Source organism: Harpia harpyja, chromosome 23 (assembly GCF_026419915.1).
Source record: "Harpia harpyja isolate bHarHar1 chromosome 23, bHarHar1 primary haplotype, whole genome shotgun sequence".
In the NCBI taxonomy this organism is placed as follows: domain Eukaryota; kingdom Metazoa; phylum Chordata; class Aves; order Accipitriformes; family Accipitridae; genus Harpia; species Harpia harpyja.
In genome coordinates, this window is record NC_068962.1 from 17,928,302 (window position 1) to 17,947,429 (window position 19,128).

The window sequence follows — 19,128 nt, forward strand, 5'->3', positions numbered from 1 at the left end:
TTTTTATACAATTCAGATAGATAGCCTTCTATATATACCCGTCTCTAGCCTATACTCCCAGAAACACACATAAGCAAGATTATTAAAATTAGGTACAAATGTAAGCATGCAAGTGATCTCACACCAAAAAAGCAGGGCAATTATTTGTGTTTAAATGTTTGTGTGCTAAGCTTACAATTCAGTAAGTACACAGGCACACCAATAAGCGCAAGCCTTATTTATTACAAAAACCTGCTGTAAGTACTCACAGGGGGAGAAAGTTCCAGCAGGTCTTGTATTCTATTCAGAACATCTTCAATAAAGGGATTCATCTGCTTACTGAAATAAAACACAAGTACATAACACTATTTAGAAACGTGTGCATCTGTACAGGTTTCCTGGTATTTTATTTAAGCTGTAAAGCTAGACACTAAACTACCTTCTCAATATAGAACTCCCCTTTAAATATCAAAGCACTGCTGTAGAAAAATCTGGCTTATGGATACAGTGCTTGTGGTAGGCCAAATAGATACATGACATAGTGGGAAATAAACATTTCTTTCTTTCCCTCTTTTTTTTTAAACATGCATAAATAGCCTCACTCATCGGAGTGAAATATTATCATTAACAGCTGAAAAATAGGATCCTTCTGAAATCTGAACCATCTTGGAGCTTATCCTACCTCTACATTAAATACATGCCTGTGAAATAAGACCAACAGGACAGGACGGTTTGAAGGGCTCTAATACACTGAGTAAACTTCACCAGTATAAATTCTGTAAATATTCAGAATTTGGTCAGGGACAGTGAAGAGTTACTCTTGGGAGTCTCCAGACCCACTCACTCTCAGCTCTGCTCACTGAGGAAAAGCAGGACAGACATTTACATTGTTGACCAGTTTTAACATCTAATCAAAATAAGCTAAGCATATGTATTCCAGTTCTTTGTTCTGTGAAAAATTTTTCCACTGCTACCTTAGTATTACACAACAGGACTACCCTGCTAGAGCACTGTTTTGATATATTACTTCATTGCAGTCCATTTGAAGGCCAGCCTGTTTCAATGACAACTGTGATGTACTGGAGGGCTATGTATGGTAAATTCAGTGCCATTGGGATACATTTGTAACAGCTTTACTCACTTAAGAGACTTGACAAATCTGGAAAAGAGGTAAGCTGTTCGACTTCGTACTTTGGGACTTGTATGGCGAAGACCACGGTGATCTAAAAATGCCATCTGCAATCAAGAAAGTATCTCAGTCTTAGATTCCCTAAACAAGGGGGGGGAAAGCTAATCATCCAACAATTTAAGAAACCCAGCTTCTTTAGAGACCTTCAGAAAATAAGAAAATTTCTTAAGTCTAAAGAACTTATCTAGCCAAAAATGTAAATGAGATGAAACTTACTAGAACAGTTGGAATGTGCTGAGGTTCAACAGCAAAGAATTTTTCGTATCTAACCACTGTTTCAAAGAATTCCAGGGTAACTGATGTATGTTGATAGGCACTAACACCAGAAGTCACCAGCTACAAATAAAAGCATTAGCAAGTTAGTACTTTAGCCATTTATAACACCAAACTACAATGTAAGTGATATGCTGGTAATTAAGATGAGCCATTTGAACTGGAATGTTCCAGTCTTTATTAGCATTTTTAAATAGCTCCCACAACACACATGCTTACCGTTCTCATCATGTCTTGTAAAGCCGTAGCTTTTGTAACATCACCAGAGAAGTGAGCACCATGAGATACAGGAAGAGCCTCAGCCAACATATACAGCAGCCTTATTGCTACTTCTACTTCCATAAATCGCGTAGTCTGCCAATTCCTAGAGAAAGAGTATGAAGGTCGTGTTAGTCTGGAGTAGCTTATGAAATAATCACAGTTTCTACCACGTTAGCATTTTCTTTCGAGCTTTCTTCAGACAGACAGCATAAAAAGAGCAGACTTAAAGTAAGAAAAACAGTGTAAGACCTAGGCAGTATTTCAGGATGCTTCTGGAAGACTTTATCCACAAACACAGCACCTCTCCACCACAGCGCCACCAATTTTCTTTTACCAGTTTCAACTTGAATGCAACAGATTTCTTGAAGTGCTTATTTTGGTACAAAACCACCCACTATGACGTGTGGACAAGCCATTCAGCTTCACTTAGGAGGGCTCACTAAAGAGTAAGGTACAATGAAGCCACCAACAATACTGGATTCCCATTTGTATACACACAACTATCCTAGTCAGGCAACTAGTAGTAACATTTCTTTATTTACATACATAGTTTCCAGGATTGGTTCTGCTCTTTTTGTAAAAAATACTTCACTTCTGTTTCTTTTCCCTATCCAACCTTGGTTTTCTGATAGCAGTAATACATAAAATTGTTTGCCACATCCCGTAAGTATTTCCTTGAGGTATAAATTGAACACCTGTCCAAATTGGCTGTTGCTGTGTAGGAAAATGATGAAGATCAAGAAACACCTCTAGGAAAAAAAAAATTAGCTGCCATTTAAGGTTAGAAAAAGAAAGCTTTTTGTTTCTGAGCAGCTGAGTAAAAGATTATACAAAATCATATTTATCATGATGTTGTAACGAGCTCATTCTATCAATTGGCTTTGCCTTGCTACATCACACTTGCGCTCATTACAAACTCTGACAGTTACAAAAGCAAAAAAGCTAAAGGCATTGTGTAAACAAGTTAAAAAACCCAACTTACTGAAGTGTAGTGTTAAAAACTCTGCGGACAGATGCCAACAGTAACTCTGGTGAGACCTGAGCAAGTCTGTCCAGCAACAGTTTCAACTGTTTTCTGTACTCCACAAACATTGCTTCATCTTCACCCTAGGAAACATTCACATGTCAGTTAAGTCCATATTTTCATGTTTAAATTAATCCACAACCATTTTAGACAATTACACCTAAAACAAAATATGTACATACAAGAACAGTATATCACAGTCAGAGAATTCAATAATGCTCACCCTATGCTCTTGCAACATAACAGCAGGCTCCTTTTTTGGCTGGTTGTAATATGTTGAGATCCACTGCATTCAGTCCAGAAACATATTAAAAAGGCTTTCCAAACTGAAAACTAGCCAAAAGTACAAGAAAGAAAATGCTCTTGGCAAAGCCTTATTGACCCAATTCTTGAAAATTGACTCACTCCTCAAAGATGTTCATTCTCAGCATCTAGCTTAGTTTCAAAATTAAACTGACAGAAACATTTATGATGACTGCATACAGTTTAAGTTAACCTTTTTAAGACTATAGCTTGCCAAACAGCCTGGAGCAAAAGTAAGTCTAACATATTCAATCATTATTGCTGGCTGACAGAGATGTAAGCATGGGAGAAAGTGAAGTCAAAGACCTTCCGCCTCCTTTAGATTATTTTTGCAGAGATTTGACCACCTGAAGTAGGTCAAGCAGCATCTCTTAAAGACTTTCATTACACAATGATTCTCTGATCTTTTTGCAAGACACAAGTGATGTGCGGAAACACACAAACTCACACTGAACAAGCCAGCTCAACAGCTATGTTTAGCTAACAGCACAGCTGTATTTGCCTAGGAATAGTTCTGCACAAATGCAGCCAGAAATATTCTGTTAACTGAACTGGCTTGAATATCCCTTTACTGTGTTGTTTTGTCCTATGCAGACATGCCCAGAGCTTAAAGAAAGCTTTCCACATAGGAAAAAAATTCAGCCTACAGACCTTTGCTTCTTATCATCAAATCCTTAGTCTATGAAAAATACAGATTTTAAAAGCATGAGCAAGTTTTACCACATGTAATTTAATTTGCATTTGTCTGTTTATTCATATAACACAATACCTCATTTTCAAAATTATATTCTTCATCATACGTCAACTTCTTCATAACAGCCAACATGATTGCCTAAGATAAAAACAGAACTGTGAGCATAGAAGCAGGCAAGTGATAAGAAGCAACAGTTAAAGTCCTACAGTAAAGGAAACATTAAAGCAAGTGTTAAATGTTTACAAATATCTTAAATCCCATTTGAATTATTATTTTCAGAGGTTTAGCAGAAGTAACAGTCCAAACTAAAACAAATGGATTATATCCAAACAATACACAGATGCCATTCCAGATACACAGCATAGATGACTTGGAGCTCTCGTCTCTGACAGTATTATCTGGCTTTGTTTCCTGCTTGTAATCTATGCTGTTCAGTTCACACTGGAAACAACAATTAAGATGACTGAACTAGGCAGAGGAAGCTAAACAGGTTGTCAAAGATCCTCTTTTAAAGGGGCAGGTCAGCTTTGCCGTAACATTAACTTTTCTGTTAGCTCAACATCCTGGAAAGGTTTTTTTGGGGGACAGGTTAACAAGCTGAATTGGTCCAGCAAAGAATCCAAGAATAAGGAGCAGCAAACAAGAGTAAGCAAAGCAAAACCTTCCCTTTTCAGCAGCAGCAAGTTGTTAGATCAGTTAAAGCACTGACATGCAATTTCACCTTAGTAGGTACTGTTGGGAAGTCCTAAAACAGCAATAAAGACTTGATCTCATCTCTACTGAAGTCTCAAACTCTAAATGTATAACTTTGATCTTACTAAGCATTTACCAGTTCAAGTTTTTAGAACTCTGCTTTAATGTTTAAAATACATGGAGTACTCAATTCCATTCATGCATTCCAGGATGGATAGAAATTGGACTGACACACACAGCTAAAACAAGTGTTTAAAAATCTATTATATCTTAATTTTCATTTTAAGTTTGTTCTAGGGAAGCTACAGAAACATTTATTAAATCTAAAATATTCCACATGGACAGAAAGCTATTCTGAATAATTAAAACTGAATGAGAGGCAGACCATTTTCCATATGCCTATTACAAGAAATGGGTTCACTGAACACTGGAGAAGACTGTAGAATTATAACAGGTATTTGATTAGCATTACAGAGCACCTCATCCCTATACCTACTACAAGGTGAGAAAAACTTGTGTCTTTTTTTTCATATTGGTTAAATTCAGTAGCCAACAGCTTTTATTAACACTATAGCAAATGAAAATGCTGATCATATCAGCAAGAACTTAATTAGCATTTTGCAATTCTCTTCCAGTACTGGAGGTTCTGAATGCAGCCAGCCATAAATTCCAGACAAATAATAAACAAGGGAACAAGGTAAATTTAAAAAAAATCAACTAAACAAGACTTTTGACAAATCAATCACAACTACATTTTTCATTTTAAGTGCAAAACTTGAAGTTCTTTAACACCAAAATGGACTAATGAATTAAACTGAAGTTAAATTCCTGATGATCTTGCAGAAATACACTTGTAATACTTTGAGGAAGAACATGATCAAATAGCAAGAATGTCATCAAGCTTTCTATTAACACCAAGTGTCAGCATCATCTGTGAGAAGCCTCTGCTGCTCCATAAGAAGCGGTATTAAAGAATTAAAATAATTGCAAAACATTAATGTGATATGCTTGTAGCCAGAAATGCTTAGAAACACCGGTCATTTTAAGAATTAAAAATGTGATCCTACTGATGAGAAAAAAACCCAAAACTTAGGGACTTCAAAAGCACAATAAACAAGACCACCTTTTTTCCTGTTCAAATAATGAACAAGTTGAAGGTGAGGACTTCTTAGGTGCAAAACTTTAAAGGAATGCTGCTAAGCACACAATTTAAAGCTTAAGACAGACAACAATAAGATTTAGACTACTTCCAAGTACTTTCTTATTATGAGTTAGATGATCAGTATGATCGCTTCTCAGTTTAACACAAATCCTCAAGAAGTGCTCAGTAAAATCAAGAAATAATTATAACATGGAGTTCTTCAGTATGAAAGCAAGTTTAACAAAACAACAGATTTCAGGACAGTAACATTCAGATTTTAAATGTCTTAAGTGCACTGCAGTAGTAATTTGGTTTGATCCAGTTATAAGAACAACAGAGACATAGTTACAAAAATAAAAAGATTCAGTGATGTTATCAAACTTCTCTTATTGTGTTACCTAATCCAATTTAAACAGACATTAGACAAAACCAGATCAAGATAATCTAGACCACAGTGATCCAAATTCAACTTTTCATGTTAGAACAGGTACAGAATTCAGTTTTCCTTGTAAAGGAAAAGGAATCACAGCTGTCAGCTGTACAGACTTACAAAATACCTCCACCAATCTAACCAGTTCAACATCTAAATTAGTATATCCACATTGGTGCAGAAGGGTCATAGGGAAAAGAAATTAAAAAAAGGACTGTGCTGGAAAAGACAAACAGTTTACTACCTGCAAAACTGGACATAAACCTTATTTATTAAACTTAATGTTTGATATATAAACTTAAGCTTATGTATAAACTCAAGCATATAAACTTAAGCTTAATGTATAGCTTAATGTAAATGCTTAACACATAACTGCTCATTATAAGTACAACTGTTATATTTTAATTGCAGCTTCTTTCATAATTTACCTTATGATACTATCAAGGGTTGAATTTTATGACAACCCTTCCCATATTGCTTCCAATCCTTTGGAACCAGACCAGGTTTTAATAAAAATACAAAGCTTCAGGGAAAAAACCCCTCTTCTGTCTTGATTTAAGAACATTCTATCAACAGTACAGACTGTACAGGAGCTTACTAACATGTGCTTAAGGGTTGCTTGGGAAGACCAGCTCTAAAATAGCTTTCATCTTCATACACAATTCAATATAGGTTTACTATTTAAAGAAACAGCTGTAGTTACTTAGCAGAAGATGGAACATACTGTCTTAACTTTTAAATCTTCCCATTTAATTATCGTCACATGCACATTTGAAGGCATATAAATAGAACATGATTTGTTTCAGCAAAATCAAAAGATTCTGACCCAATGCATTCCTGAAAAAAAGAATCTCTAGTAAAAAGAAAATACTTACCTCTACATTAGCTTTTTGTTGGTCTGAAAGTGCAGAAAGCTGTAAAATAAATTTCAAGTGTTATTTTTTGTATAGTAACTCCTGTATTACTGTCTAACAGGAAAAGACAGGTTTGCTTTTTTAACAGCCATACAATCTGCAAGCCTTCTTTCTACTTAACACAAGATTTAACTCAATTCCTTCAGGTTTCTAAACAACAGTATAGAAATAGCATGAACACAGCCATTAAAGATGCTGAATGCTAATAATTCAAAAAAACTATTTTGCAAGTCAGCTTGCACATAGTATGAGATTCATATATTCCCACCAAAAAAAAAAAATCAAAACTAAATCATATGTCAAAAAGTGATGTTAAATTGAAGCCAGACATATTTACTTGTTTCAAGATGTGAAGGTAGTCATAACAAAAGCCAATGATATTAGATGAGATGTCGTCATCTTCATGAATTAACAGTTGCAACATTAGGGCCACTTTTGCTTCAATAGCTTGCAGAGCATCTTGAGCACTCTTCATATCCCCATTTTTTATCAATTTAGTCCAACTAGCTATTAATGCTTGCCCCATCCCATTGACCAGCTTAGAAAATCTGGCCAGAAAATCCACATCATCTTCCTGCAAGAAAAGACATCTGATTAAAAATACTAGCAGAGCTCATGTTTAAATGGCATGAGCTTACAGATTGTACTACCCATGTCTAGTACGTAGAAGTAGTAAAACCAACATTTATCTCCTAGATGGAAAGTTCAAGCGCCTGGTTCGTTTTCCCCAGGGAATGGAGAGAGAAAAACTAAAGCAATGCCAGGTTTGGCTGTCCTCCATTATAGAACGGTAGCTTGCTTCATTTCTTCAGATTAGTTTGTTTCTCTTTTTACTTTACAGCAAGAAGCAGGTTCAAAATAAAAGCAGCAGCACATACCTACCAAAAATTTTAGGCTGTATAAGAGGAAAATCTTTTTATGGGAAAACTTCAAAGAATTAACAGCTGTAGCTCACTTCAGAAATACTGATACCGAGTAACTTTCAGTACTGCCTGTAAGAGCGAGTTAATATTAAATATTTATGGCTTGCTTTTGCAGAAACACATTGATCAGAATTGAGAAATACCCCTCAGTCACCCCAGACAGATGCTTTGCTCCCTGCCATAACTGTATAAAAGCAGAAGAATAACAAGTCTTCCTCAGAAAGCCTGAGGTAAGATTTTGAGGAACACCTCCTGAACTGACAAATGCACATTTTCTGCATTTTAGTAAGAATACAAATTTGACAAAGGCTTCAAAATGAAGAGATAACTGCCTTGCAATCTAAGGACTACAGCTTCATAAGGACTGGTTCCTTTCTCCATGGCAGGTAGCAAACAGCTGTTCCTTAAACACTGCAACTGCCAGGGAATGGGTGTTTTGTTAGTAGGTATATTTTTCCATCTTATCGATAAGAATTTCAAGCCTCATGTCTGATGGTGCAGACATGCAGAAGAGCATACATGCCCTGAAGAAAGCTCTTTCCCCTACCTAAGTATGCATAGCTGATCTAAAGTCTCACCCTAAAAAAACCTCTACCTTGGCTACAATACCTATTATGGAATCATTCAGAACAGAAGATTCAAGGCAACAAAACACAGAAGCAGCATTAACAGTAAGCGCAACAAGCTTTAGGAGAAGAACAGAGGAGTTACATAGTACCTTGCTTCTAAAACAAAAAACTCATGCTGAGGACAAACAAAATGCAGTGTTTTAAATGAACAAGGAATATTAATAACAAGCTGTCCTTTTAAGTATAAGAAAACCATGAGGAGTGTTTAGCTTTGATGCAGAAGCACAAGTAATTCTCCCTAATCTGTGGACTTCGTTTTATAGTTTTCTGTTCATTTGCTTATTTAAGAACTGTTGGAAACCTATGACTCATTCCTATTGTAAAAATCAATACACAAACCTGATCAATACTGAAGAGGCCAGCAGACTGCAGTACTTGACATAAAGATTCAACCAATTTTGTTTTATCAATTGGGTCCATTCCCTTATTTACAATTTCAAACAAACAATCACAAGCTTCTTCCCGGAGAACTTCCACAGACATGTGACCTAGCAGCATATTTATAAACCTTTAGAGAAAAAAAAGTTTATTTTTATATGTACACAGTAGCATCATATAGAAGCTTTATATTATTTGTGTGCATGTTTACAATGGCTTCTTTTTATAAGACAGTTTTAAACTCCATTATACTGACTAAACCCAGCATTTTATACATTTTAAGGAGAACCCAGCACACTACATAGTGTCCATTTTGGCCATTATATCGGCTTGGCTTGCAAAGCCCATCACTCTACTAAAAACCCAAAACCTCCAAATAATTATATATAATTAAAGTCCTTTTTCAAAGATGAGTTTCAATTCTGTTTCATAGAAATACAGTCAGCATGCTACCAAGCTTATTTTTGCAAACATATTCCATCAAAACCCCGTTACCTTTCATTGGCTATCAGGCTCAAATCTATCCAGGATACGTAAGCTCCAACTACTTCAAGGCACTGGCATGTCAACTCTGAGTTATTATATTGATAGTTTTGTAAGATTTGGTACCATGATTCCACCAAACTTGGAATGCACTGTTCCCTCATAGTATCTTTTAATAAGGTGTTCCTACGAGCCTCCTATCAATACAGAAAAAGAATAAATCAGTCTTGTCATAGATTAGCATCTTGTAAAATTAGAAGCATTTCTGTATCCACTACTAGACACCACTCATCCTAGCAAGATAACTCACTCAAATCAGAAACTCAAAGAGAGCACATTTTTTTTCTTGCAAGAAATAAAACCAGAATACCCTAGTTTTCGCTCTTTCTATCACAATGCCCAAAACCTGAAGAAAGGCAGACAAAGGGGAAAAGCCCTCTAGATCATTAAATGGGTTTTTGATGTTAGGATTCCTTAAAACAGGCACTAGAAGTTAACATTTTAAAATGAGTCAGTCTAACATTAAATTGGCTAACTCAGTCCATTAGTTTTTGTTTGCTAGCTCTTCAAGCAAAAAAATACATTAACTGAAAAGTATGAAATCATAAAAAGCATTAAACAACATACGGCTTTTGGATCTAAACCACCAAATGTCTCTAAGGCAGAGTTGCCATAGGAAAACAACATCATCTCTGCAAGTCTTCTGCTCTAATTAAAGTAAGAGAACTTTTTTGAAATTTAAAACAAATGTTAATGCAAAATAATAACTTGCCTCTGATGTATGAACAACATCCCGGTCTACCAGCTCAGCATCAACAGCCATCAGGATTCTGAGGTACATATCCACACCTCGTGGATTAAGGTCAACTACTGATAGAATATCAAAAAAAAACTTGGGCCATTTTGTGAGATATTCAGTAACAAAAAGCAATGCAAAGACTTGCGCTGCTTTGTTGCGAATAAAAGTCTTCTCAGGCTGGGGATTCAGCATCTGGTAGAAACAAGATATTTTATTTGTACATTCTTACCAAATTAGAGAAGAATCATATATGCTTGTTGATCTCTGCATAGCAATTAATGTACTACCTCTCTTCCTGGCTGAGATCAATCAAAAGCCTTAGCTTTCCAAGGATTTTGAAGAAAATTTAGCTAAATTGTAATGAAACAGGGGAAACATTCTTTTTGGGTGATACAGTCCTAAGCCTTTCATTCAGTGCTAAGACATTAAGTGTACTATTCAAAGACTAAAAGCTAATTTGGCAGTTTGGTGAAAGGAGTAAACAACAACTTCCAGAAAACAAGTTGCAGTCCTCTTGTAGCTAGCTTGTGCCTACGTTAGATGTTAGCTTTAAGAATACTAAAGGAAGTTTCTAAGTCTAAGCTCATTGGGAGGGAAGGAAAAAAAGAAAAAAAAAAAAAGAATCTGTCACTACCAATCTCCCTCTCTCTCTCCTTCCACTTTTCTATAAACTCCTAAATGGGACAGCTTGCCACAAAGAGAAATTAAAAGCAATTTAATCCATTTCACAATGATCTGTTCTTTTTCAAGTTGCATCATATTCCATTTCCTACTGTTAAGTTTTCTACAAACAAAGCAACTATGATAATTTTCAGTGCAGAACTGCAATGATAACTAGATAATGGCAGGTATAGGCCAAGACTTGTATCAGCCCACTTGATGGGTCTGCTAATTGCAAATTCTTGGGTCTAACTGGTACTACATGTTCAGCTACAGTAACTAATTCCACAAGAAAGAGTAGCCAATACTCTGCCATAGTATTAACAGAGGAGTGTTGCTGTTCATTCATAAACATCTGCTAGCATTCTAAGTAGACAGGAGTTAGGCCAGGAGGGTCTTAAAAACAGCATTACTGTTCCTCCCCGAGATGCTCAGGAACATCAGGAATCTGGATTATATCTCTCTAAAGGGAAACTTTTAATACTCCATATTTCACACACAACTGATTAAACCACAATCATTATCTGAAATAAGAGTTTTATATTTAGTAATATGTTCAAGCACTGACTTCTTTACAACATCTGATTTAAAGAATTTCTAATAAAGATTAGCATGTTAAAAGCTTTTAACCATCAGATACCATGTATCTTCAGAAAGCCATCTTTAAACTCAAATGACAGATTAAACATTTAGCCCACGCTCAAGGCATTATGTTAGCCCACTAATAAGCCTACTATGCAAGACCACTGTGAAGGGACATACTTACCTGTGCTTGCAGCCATGTTATGAGTGTTTCCCTAATTAGCTGCTGCTGGACTTCAGTAAGTTCAGAGTATCTGAAACAAAGCATAATGAGATCAAAATACAACTGCTTCATGACAAGTGCAACATTCAGTAAGGCAAAAACTCTTTTAATATTGCACATACTGCACATTAATATAAATGAAAGGTTCCCAGAAAAGGAATTTACACAGCTATTTGTGTATTAAAATTTTGAATCAAAGACATAAAAATAAGGAAAAACATTTTGCCTATATTAATGGATTACATTTTGAGGCACTGCTGCCTCCTATATTGGAGTAGGAGCTTGAAATTTTGCAGGAAGGCTGCTCTATCAGGGACAGGACTTACGACCCTCAAAAATACACATTTGACCATAAACCACAGGGAGAAGGAAGAGACATCTGTATATGCTCAGACTTGTTTACTACACATTGAAGTCTGCCAACAGCGAGCACAAGGAAGTCCTTCACTGATCTGACCTACAGTATTAATTATCAGACATGTCAAAACAAAAAAGCAAACAAGTAATTCTGCTTTACGTCATACATATAGACTTGGCAAAACTTGACATTATACCCAGCCCACCTCAAATACTACACACACAAGATGCTCCTTCCCAGGACCAGCTAAGCTCAGAACACTCTCCTTGCAACAGAACTAGCTATAGGTTTGGTACAGTCCTTAACAGGAATGACTGCTGAATGCAGCTCCAGCGTTCCTGTAACAAGTAACTACTCACTAAGGAGAAGAAAAAAGCAACCCCACTGAAAATGCTCAAAGAAAATAAGGAGCAGGAAACCAAGAGAAAACATACTGCAGGAAGCAGGCAACAGGAGTGGAACAAGCAGAGGAAGATAGACAATGAGGTAAAATCAGGTGAATAAAATCACAGAAAGTTAAGTCTTTCATTTTTGCTGTGATACATAATTGTGCAAATCAGTTGCAAAATACATCTTATTCCTATCTAAAGCCTAACCCACATGTTCAGTGTATTGCAACCAGTCACGATGATATTCCAAGAGGCAGACACTTCTGCCATGATGCTCAAGTCCAGACCAAAGGAGCCCGAAGTGTGAACAAAATATAGTTCCATGCAATGAAACTTACATTATTTCAAAGTATTTTCTCCTAAAATTATGGTTCTATGAGAACACCACTCAGTGAAAAGACTACTTTCTCTTAACATCTCTGCCATGGTTATTGAATGAATAGGGCTTTGTCTGAAGGCCAGGGCTCTGTACTGAGCAAGGCTGCTGCTTGCAGGACTCTCTTCTGCAAAAACCAGTGAGAGTACAGAATAAGGCTTGAATCTCCAGAAAGGAATGGCTAAGTAAGTTTCGAACAATCACTGGTAATTGGGTCTGTGTTAGGCCATACACAGGTGTTAAGACTAGCTAAGTAGAGCACACTGCTCAAAACTCAACTGCTCAAAACCCAACTACTCCTCTCCCAGGAAAAGGTGAAGAAATGTAAGAAAGTCCTCTGGACCAGATTAAAGCCACCTCATCAACCACACCAAGATGACAGATACCATTTTAAGTTTCTTTGCAAGCGAATAAAAAGGGAAAATTAAATGGATGTATATGGCTGGTGTTAAGAAAGATTACTCACTTGAACTTAATTTGATGTTCCAGAACTTGAAAGCAAAAGAACTTGATGTGATCATCACTAGAAAAGAAAAGAAAATTACTAGTGGCAATATGGTACACTTCTCTGGGAGGAAAAGATTCCTGAAGTATTACAACCAGGTCATCCCTTTGGTAAATCAAGAATTACTGTGCACCAGAGAAAAATGCTACGGCTATTACTTCAAAGCAAAAATGACAAATACTCAAGCAGTTCATTTGGTAAAAATGAGCAACTATTAAACTAATATTTATGTTTGATATCACAATCTTTTTTTCTACAGCCACCAATTTGTTATGCTTTGATTTCAGTATTGAACATACAAAACTACAATACCTATTGTATCCTGCCTTTATAAAAATCTGTCAGGCTTCAGTAATACGTTTGGCGTCCATTAGTACACTAAGTGCAAGTTGTACACTGCGTCTTAAAGAGCAAGCTAAAGACAAACTAAGGTATAGATTAGGAAGGGACATTTCACATGCTATATAATCTACATGATTTCTTAATCTTATCTAAAAATTGTAACAATCATAATGTACTTTGATAAAGATTATAAAATGCTGTTTTCAAAACTTGTGTGGTTTTAATTACTGCATACTCCTTTGGAGTCAGAAGTTTTGATAAATCATTTACAAAAAAGCATTCACTATAAATCACTGTTGTTATTCAGGAGGCATACATCCCTCAGTTTCCTTCTAACCTGAATTATTCTGTGATATAGCAACAATCCAGTATTTGAGATCTAAACACACAACTTTGTGCAAAAATAGTGCTGACTACATACTCTTTGCGTCTTGAAAAATGGGATGGCCTACTCCATAGAATGGGGCAAGGAACTACTACTGAGATTACTGCATATAAAGCCTATAGTCTCACAATGGAAAATTTTCAGCGCTCCTCCCCAAAAGATAGCACTAGAACTCATTCTTTTTCCCTGGAATTCATAAAGCAGCAGTCTTTAGGCGACTAAATTAATATGGAATTTTATTTATACATCAGTCTTCCTTGAAAGGCATTATACAGAAGCCACAGATCAACTATGATTCTAAAAACAGTATGAAGACCATATCAACTTTCAGCAATTTAGTTTGCCTATTATGCTGTAGAGCTAAAACCAGACCCAAACATATGAAGATAAGCAACGATTCTTATCTACATTACCTGTATATACTCTGAGCTAATGCTTCTGCGCAGACTTGCCAAGCATCCTGAGATATTTTCAGCTGCTCAAAGTAGGCTAGTGCCTGCAAATATCCAAGTAAGTTTCATTTTAAAAAAGGAATAAACAAACCACACAGCAAGACATCTCATTCACACTTAAAACTCACATTTAAACAGCTCTCCTTCAAAAAACCAAACAGTATTTGGATACATCCAAGTATTTATATGGCTCCCTAATTACCATAACACAAGAGTGTTTCTTCAAATGCTAATATCATAGGTACCCATTTCCACTTTACATTCAATAAAAAGATTTTTGTTACTTGAATATAAAAGTCCTAAGAACCAGAAATGTTGAGGTTAGAAGGGACCTCTGGAGACACGGTCGACTAAAGAAAGTTCCTTAGGACCTTCCTGTTTAGGTGGAAGTTCACATCCACATCAAGTTAAAATTCCTTCCACAAATTCTAAAGAGAAAATAATTCAGATTTTTCACTGAAAACAGCTCAGTATTTTTGTTGTACCACTTTGGCTGTATTCAACACCTCAAGCTCAAGAAACATTCAAACACTGATCACAACTGTCAGTTTATGAATCCATCACAGGAAAAAACTTCTACCAAACTCTAAATAATCAAGTTGCTTATCAGAACTTCTACATAGATTAAGTTAACTGTTGTCAAAAGCTAAGTGCTTTAAGATTTAGTGCGGCCTGTTATACAAAACAGTAAAGTAGCTTTTGAAACAGAGATTAGATTAACAACATTATTTCAATTCTACGAATGCTTGTATTTCAAGGGGGTTTTTTGGCTGTTGGGTGGTTTTGGTTTTTTTGCATTAGTTCATAATTGTTTCCATTCACCAAAGTAATTTCCCAAAGTAATTATTCAGTGAGTTGAAATAAGTTCTTAAGCCAAGAATTCCCTTCCTGTAGACAATTTTCTTACACTGAAAACTTTTACTAGAAATGGTTTGATACTTCCTTTATGTGTTACATCTTACATGATTAGTGAAAAGGTAAATCACCTTTTACTATAAATATTTCAAAATTAGGCAGACTGCATAGTTAAAAGGTCAATAAATCTATAACCTTCAAATTTTACAGTGATATTCTATTAACAGAACACTAAAGATTAGCTATATCCATCCTTTCAAAAAGGACAAATACCCAGAACCAACATATTTAACAGGCTACTTAGCAATACCGGGCTGCATTTTTAACTTGCTTATACATTCCAGAATTTGAACACAAAACCAAGGTATTAACATCCTCATTTCTGAAAGATTTCACTGGAGGTTATCTTGTAGACAGTTGAATCAACTTGAAAATGAATCAGTAAGCATAAATATTTACTCATTAAATAGTTAGATAAATTGTAATGCCTTTTCACAGGAGCACCTCTTTTCTGAAGTAACTGTTACCCACTTACCATGACTACTTTCTTAACCTACTCTATGCTAATACAAACTTCACTGCAGTTAAAAACACACATTTCATTAAAAAGACACTAAAGGTAGGTAATCCATTCCAATAAAATAACACGTCTAAGAATTAAAAGGGCAATTGCAAGCAACTCATTCTGCTTTTCATTCTATGGGAACCTACGTATGGAGCTAAGCAACAAGTACAAAGATTTGAAAGGACTGAAAAAGTCAGAGCCCAGAAAAATAAATTCTATGCATGTTAAGTGTAATTTCACAGAATTGGTGACATGACCTTCAGCTTACATGCTTGCGACATAACTTTGTTTTGTACTTGCCACCACGAACCCTATGTATTGGTTAACAAAACAAACAAACAAAAAAAGGCAAACCCCCAATTCCCCACCCAAGAAAATACAAGACTTTTGCACTGAAACAGCACCCCCAGTTATTAGAGAGATAAGCAAGTTAATTACATACTCTTTGTCTGAAGTCCGCATCAGCATTTGGGTTTAGCCCTAAAAGGGCTTGTTCATCCATCTCTACTGCTATACTCTTTGTTTCCTACTCCTAACTGGTTTGCCCACTTCTTCTAGAGAGGAAACTACGATCATCTGCAAGTAGAGAAAGAGAAACTTTATTTGCTCAGCAGAACAACAAAAATTAAAAGCAGGACAGCAACAGCCACAGAAGTTTGCCCACAAACCTCAAACACATAGTATGTACTCCACCAAAACATGAATGCGTGTACTTCTGGTACAGATATTGGAATCCTAAGTCCTTTAATCAACTTTTAATAGTACTAAACTTCTTACTGAATAAGGAGAATTTGAAGTGTCCATATATTTCAGTTATCTTGAAAAGAGCTAATATAATCCTAATTAACAGAGAAATGGTATGACATGAACTATTCAACTGAAAGGCTTGAACTCAAATTTCAAGCATGCAGAGAAGGTTTCAGCAAGATATGATATAAGCATAAATCTGCTACTTAAATGCTGTACAGCTGTATTTTTTTCCCCACCACAAACTTCGTAACTGCAAAAAAAAATAAATCTCTAGTCATCTCTAATATTGTTAAGATACTTCATAAACTCATTTATGAAGTATTTCCCCTAGGGAGGCAAAGCCATTAGAAGGTCTTTCTTCTAAAGCAAGCGCACACAAGAGAAATGTCTTAGAAATTAACCACAAAATACATCATACTGAGTTGTTAACAAAGTTTTCTGTTCCTACTAATGGGTGCTGATTTACCAGCAATGATTTTAATTTAGAAAATTTAGTGTAAAATTAACAAGCAAGCTAGACAAATGTTCTAAAGATGATGCGTCTCTACAGGCTGTTCTGCAATGCTCTAGTAAAACACAGGGAATTAAAAAAAATAAAAATCTTTGTCAAATACTAGGATGCTGTTAAACAGCAAGAGGGGACAAAATCCATCTATCCTTCAAAGCCCCCCCCCCCGGTAACATAGTTAATTAGGCCTTGTTACGTAAGTATGTAGGAGGTAGGGGAAAGGAAGATAGACAAGAGGAAGAGATGAAATACAATGGAGCTGTGGTTTGAAGCTGCCTACACGCCTATAGGTAGAACTTCTGATTTCTTAGTATTGCGTGTCTTGTGCACGCTCTACCGTTCACCCTCCCCCACTGGAAGAAAGGTGGCACAGTGACAACTGACAGCAAGCAAGCCTGAAAAGGAGAGCTCAAAATTCAACATGGTAAGACAGGCATTTCTATAAAACTCACTACAGAATACACTATAATAAAATGCATCATGAAAAGCAATTTAATAAGTAAAATTGAGTTCATACCAAAAAAAAATTGCAGGTTGCAGCTGTATAGAAACCAGAAAATCTGGAACAAAGCGATGACTCGTGGCAAAACAAGCTTCACGCACTGCCTTGCGACACAGAGCAATCCTGCTCAGGGTCAAAATCTTTAGGGATTAAAGTTGCTCTGCTGAGTCTTCTCCCTCTGCACCCCCAGCTTGTCTTCCCCATAATCAATATCCAAAACAGCCAGATTAAAATAAAAGTAAAATGCTGCTGAAAAAGTTACTTTTTTTTTTTTTTACAGCAACTTTTGATTAGGTCTGGTCCAGAGTTATACAAGTAAAACTATTTACTATACAGAAGCATATTTTTGGCATATTTTCCTGCTGATATCACTACATTATCTGCCCAAAAGGTAGTAATCTTGTACACCTGCGTGACAAGTTTTGCTATTAAAAATAACCTCTCTCAAACATGTATTCTTTTCACTTGTTTAGCTAACAGCAATGCCAACCAGTTCTACTAATTTTGTATATGCTACATGAGTATATTTAAAATTTCATCTTTTACCCTATATCCTTTTCTAAGAGTTTCAGCTTGACTAGCCAACTCTAGAAGACAAATAATTGAGATAGACTATTTGAATGAGCCTTTTGAGAAAGCTAACAAAATAGCTTCTCACGCTATATGGTTTTAGTTGAGCAGATAGCTTTTCCACCACAAATCTATTTTACCAGCCAGTTACACTTCAAAAGCAAAATCAGAACTGCAATTTTAATACTACTTACAATTTGCAAAATCCATTGCAAGATATACCCAGCTATAATGTCAAGTATGTCATTGAAGCAAGATTTATAAAAAATAATCAATAACATCAATAGTTAATATGCAGCTGTGTAGAAAGTACTGTCTTATTTACTTAGAGATGCTTTTTTTGTTAAGCAGTTGCTATGTTGGGTGGCAAAGTGATCTTACTATAATTAGGAGGATGCAGTTCCTTAACAGTGAAGTCATACAGGTATACGTATCTCATCAGGATAGTTTATTCCCTTTCACATATTAAATACTTATAAATGCATTTGATAGCAGAGACTGCTTTCTTACAGGAAAGCAGGAAAAAAATGTAGTCACACTTTGAGTGGGGAAGATTGTCCAGTTTAACAACACTAACACGGTCAAAGGTGTGTAACTTGTGTCCGGATATGTCCTAACAATAAAAGCATTCAGAGCATTTTAACTACAGATGCTAACCACGGGAACAATCAAAGAACACTTCGTTTGCAGCATTCGTTTTTGGTATTTACAAGATTGTGATAGCACACAGGGTGCCAGTGACAGGCTTCATTTTAATTCCCTCAAATCTTCTCTCTAATAAAACAAAGACAGTAAAAGATCATCTTTCACATTCTTTTTTGAGCTCTGTTTTGCTTGCTGCAAATCTTGAGAATATTTACAGCCTCTTAGGCTATAGAGCCTTTACACTGACCTAACGTGGTTAAAACGAAGAGCTGTATAGTTGTAGCTACTTCGAGAACTTTTCAACTGGACTAGAAAGTTTTTTTTTCTGGAAGTGACACGTTAGGTCTT

At 35.9% G+C, this 19,128-nt stretch overlaps 1 protein-coding gene across 1 annotated transcript in view; it reads right to left on the minus strand.

The window, feature by feature from the left end:
- Positions 1–19,128, minus strand: part of XPOT (exportin for tRNA) — a 29,341-nt gene that overhangs the window by 9,055 nt on the left and 1,158 nt on the right. Inside the window, exons 2-16 of the mRNA XM_052774337.1 lie at positions 16,248–16,381; positions 14,347–14,429; positions 13,168–13,224; positions 11,540–11,609; positions 10,087–10,305; positions 9,327–9,511; positions 8,793–8,961; positions 7,239–7,475; positions 6,863–6,901; positions 3,799–3,861; positions 2,685–2,809; positions 1,661–1,805; positions 1,385–1,504; positions 1,121–1,215; positions 249–318 (exon numbers count right to left, since the gene is read on the minus strand). Coding sequence (XP_052630297.1) covers positions 249–318; positions 1,121–1,215; positions 1,385–1,504; positions 1,661–1,805; positions 2,685–2,809; positions 3,799–3,861; positions 6,863–6,901; positions 7,239–7,475; positions 8,793–8,961; positions 9,327–9,511; positions 10,087–10,305; positions 11,540–11,609; positions 13,168–13,224; positions 14,347–14,429; positions 16,248–16,307 — 1,737 coding nt within the window. The 5' untranslated portion in view covers positions 16,308–16,381. The remainder of the gene's footprint in view (positions 1–248; positions 319–1,120; positions 1,216–1,384; positions 1,505–1,660; positions 1,806–2,684; positions 2,810–3,798; positions 3,862–6,862; positions 6,902–7,238; positions 7,476–8,792; positions 8,962–9,326; positions 9,512–10,086; positions 10,306–11,539; positions 11,610–13,167; positions 13,225–14,346; positions 14,430–16,247; positions 16,382–19,128) is intronic.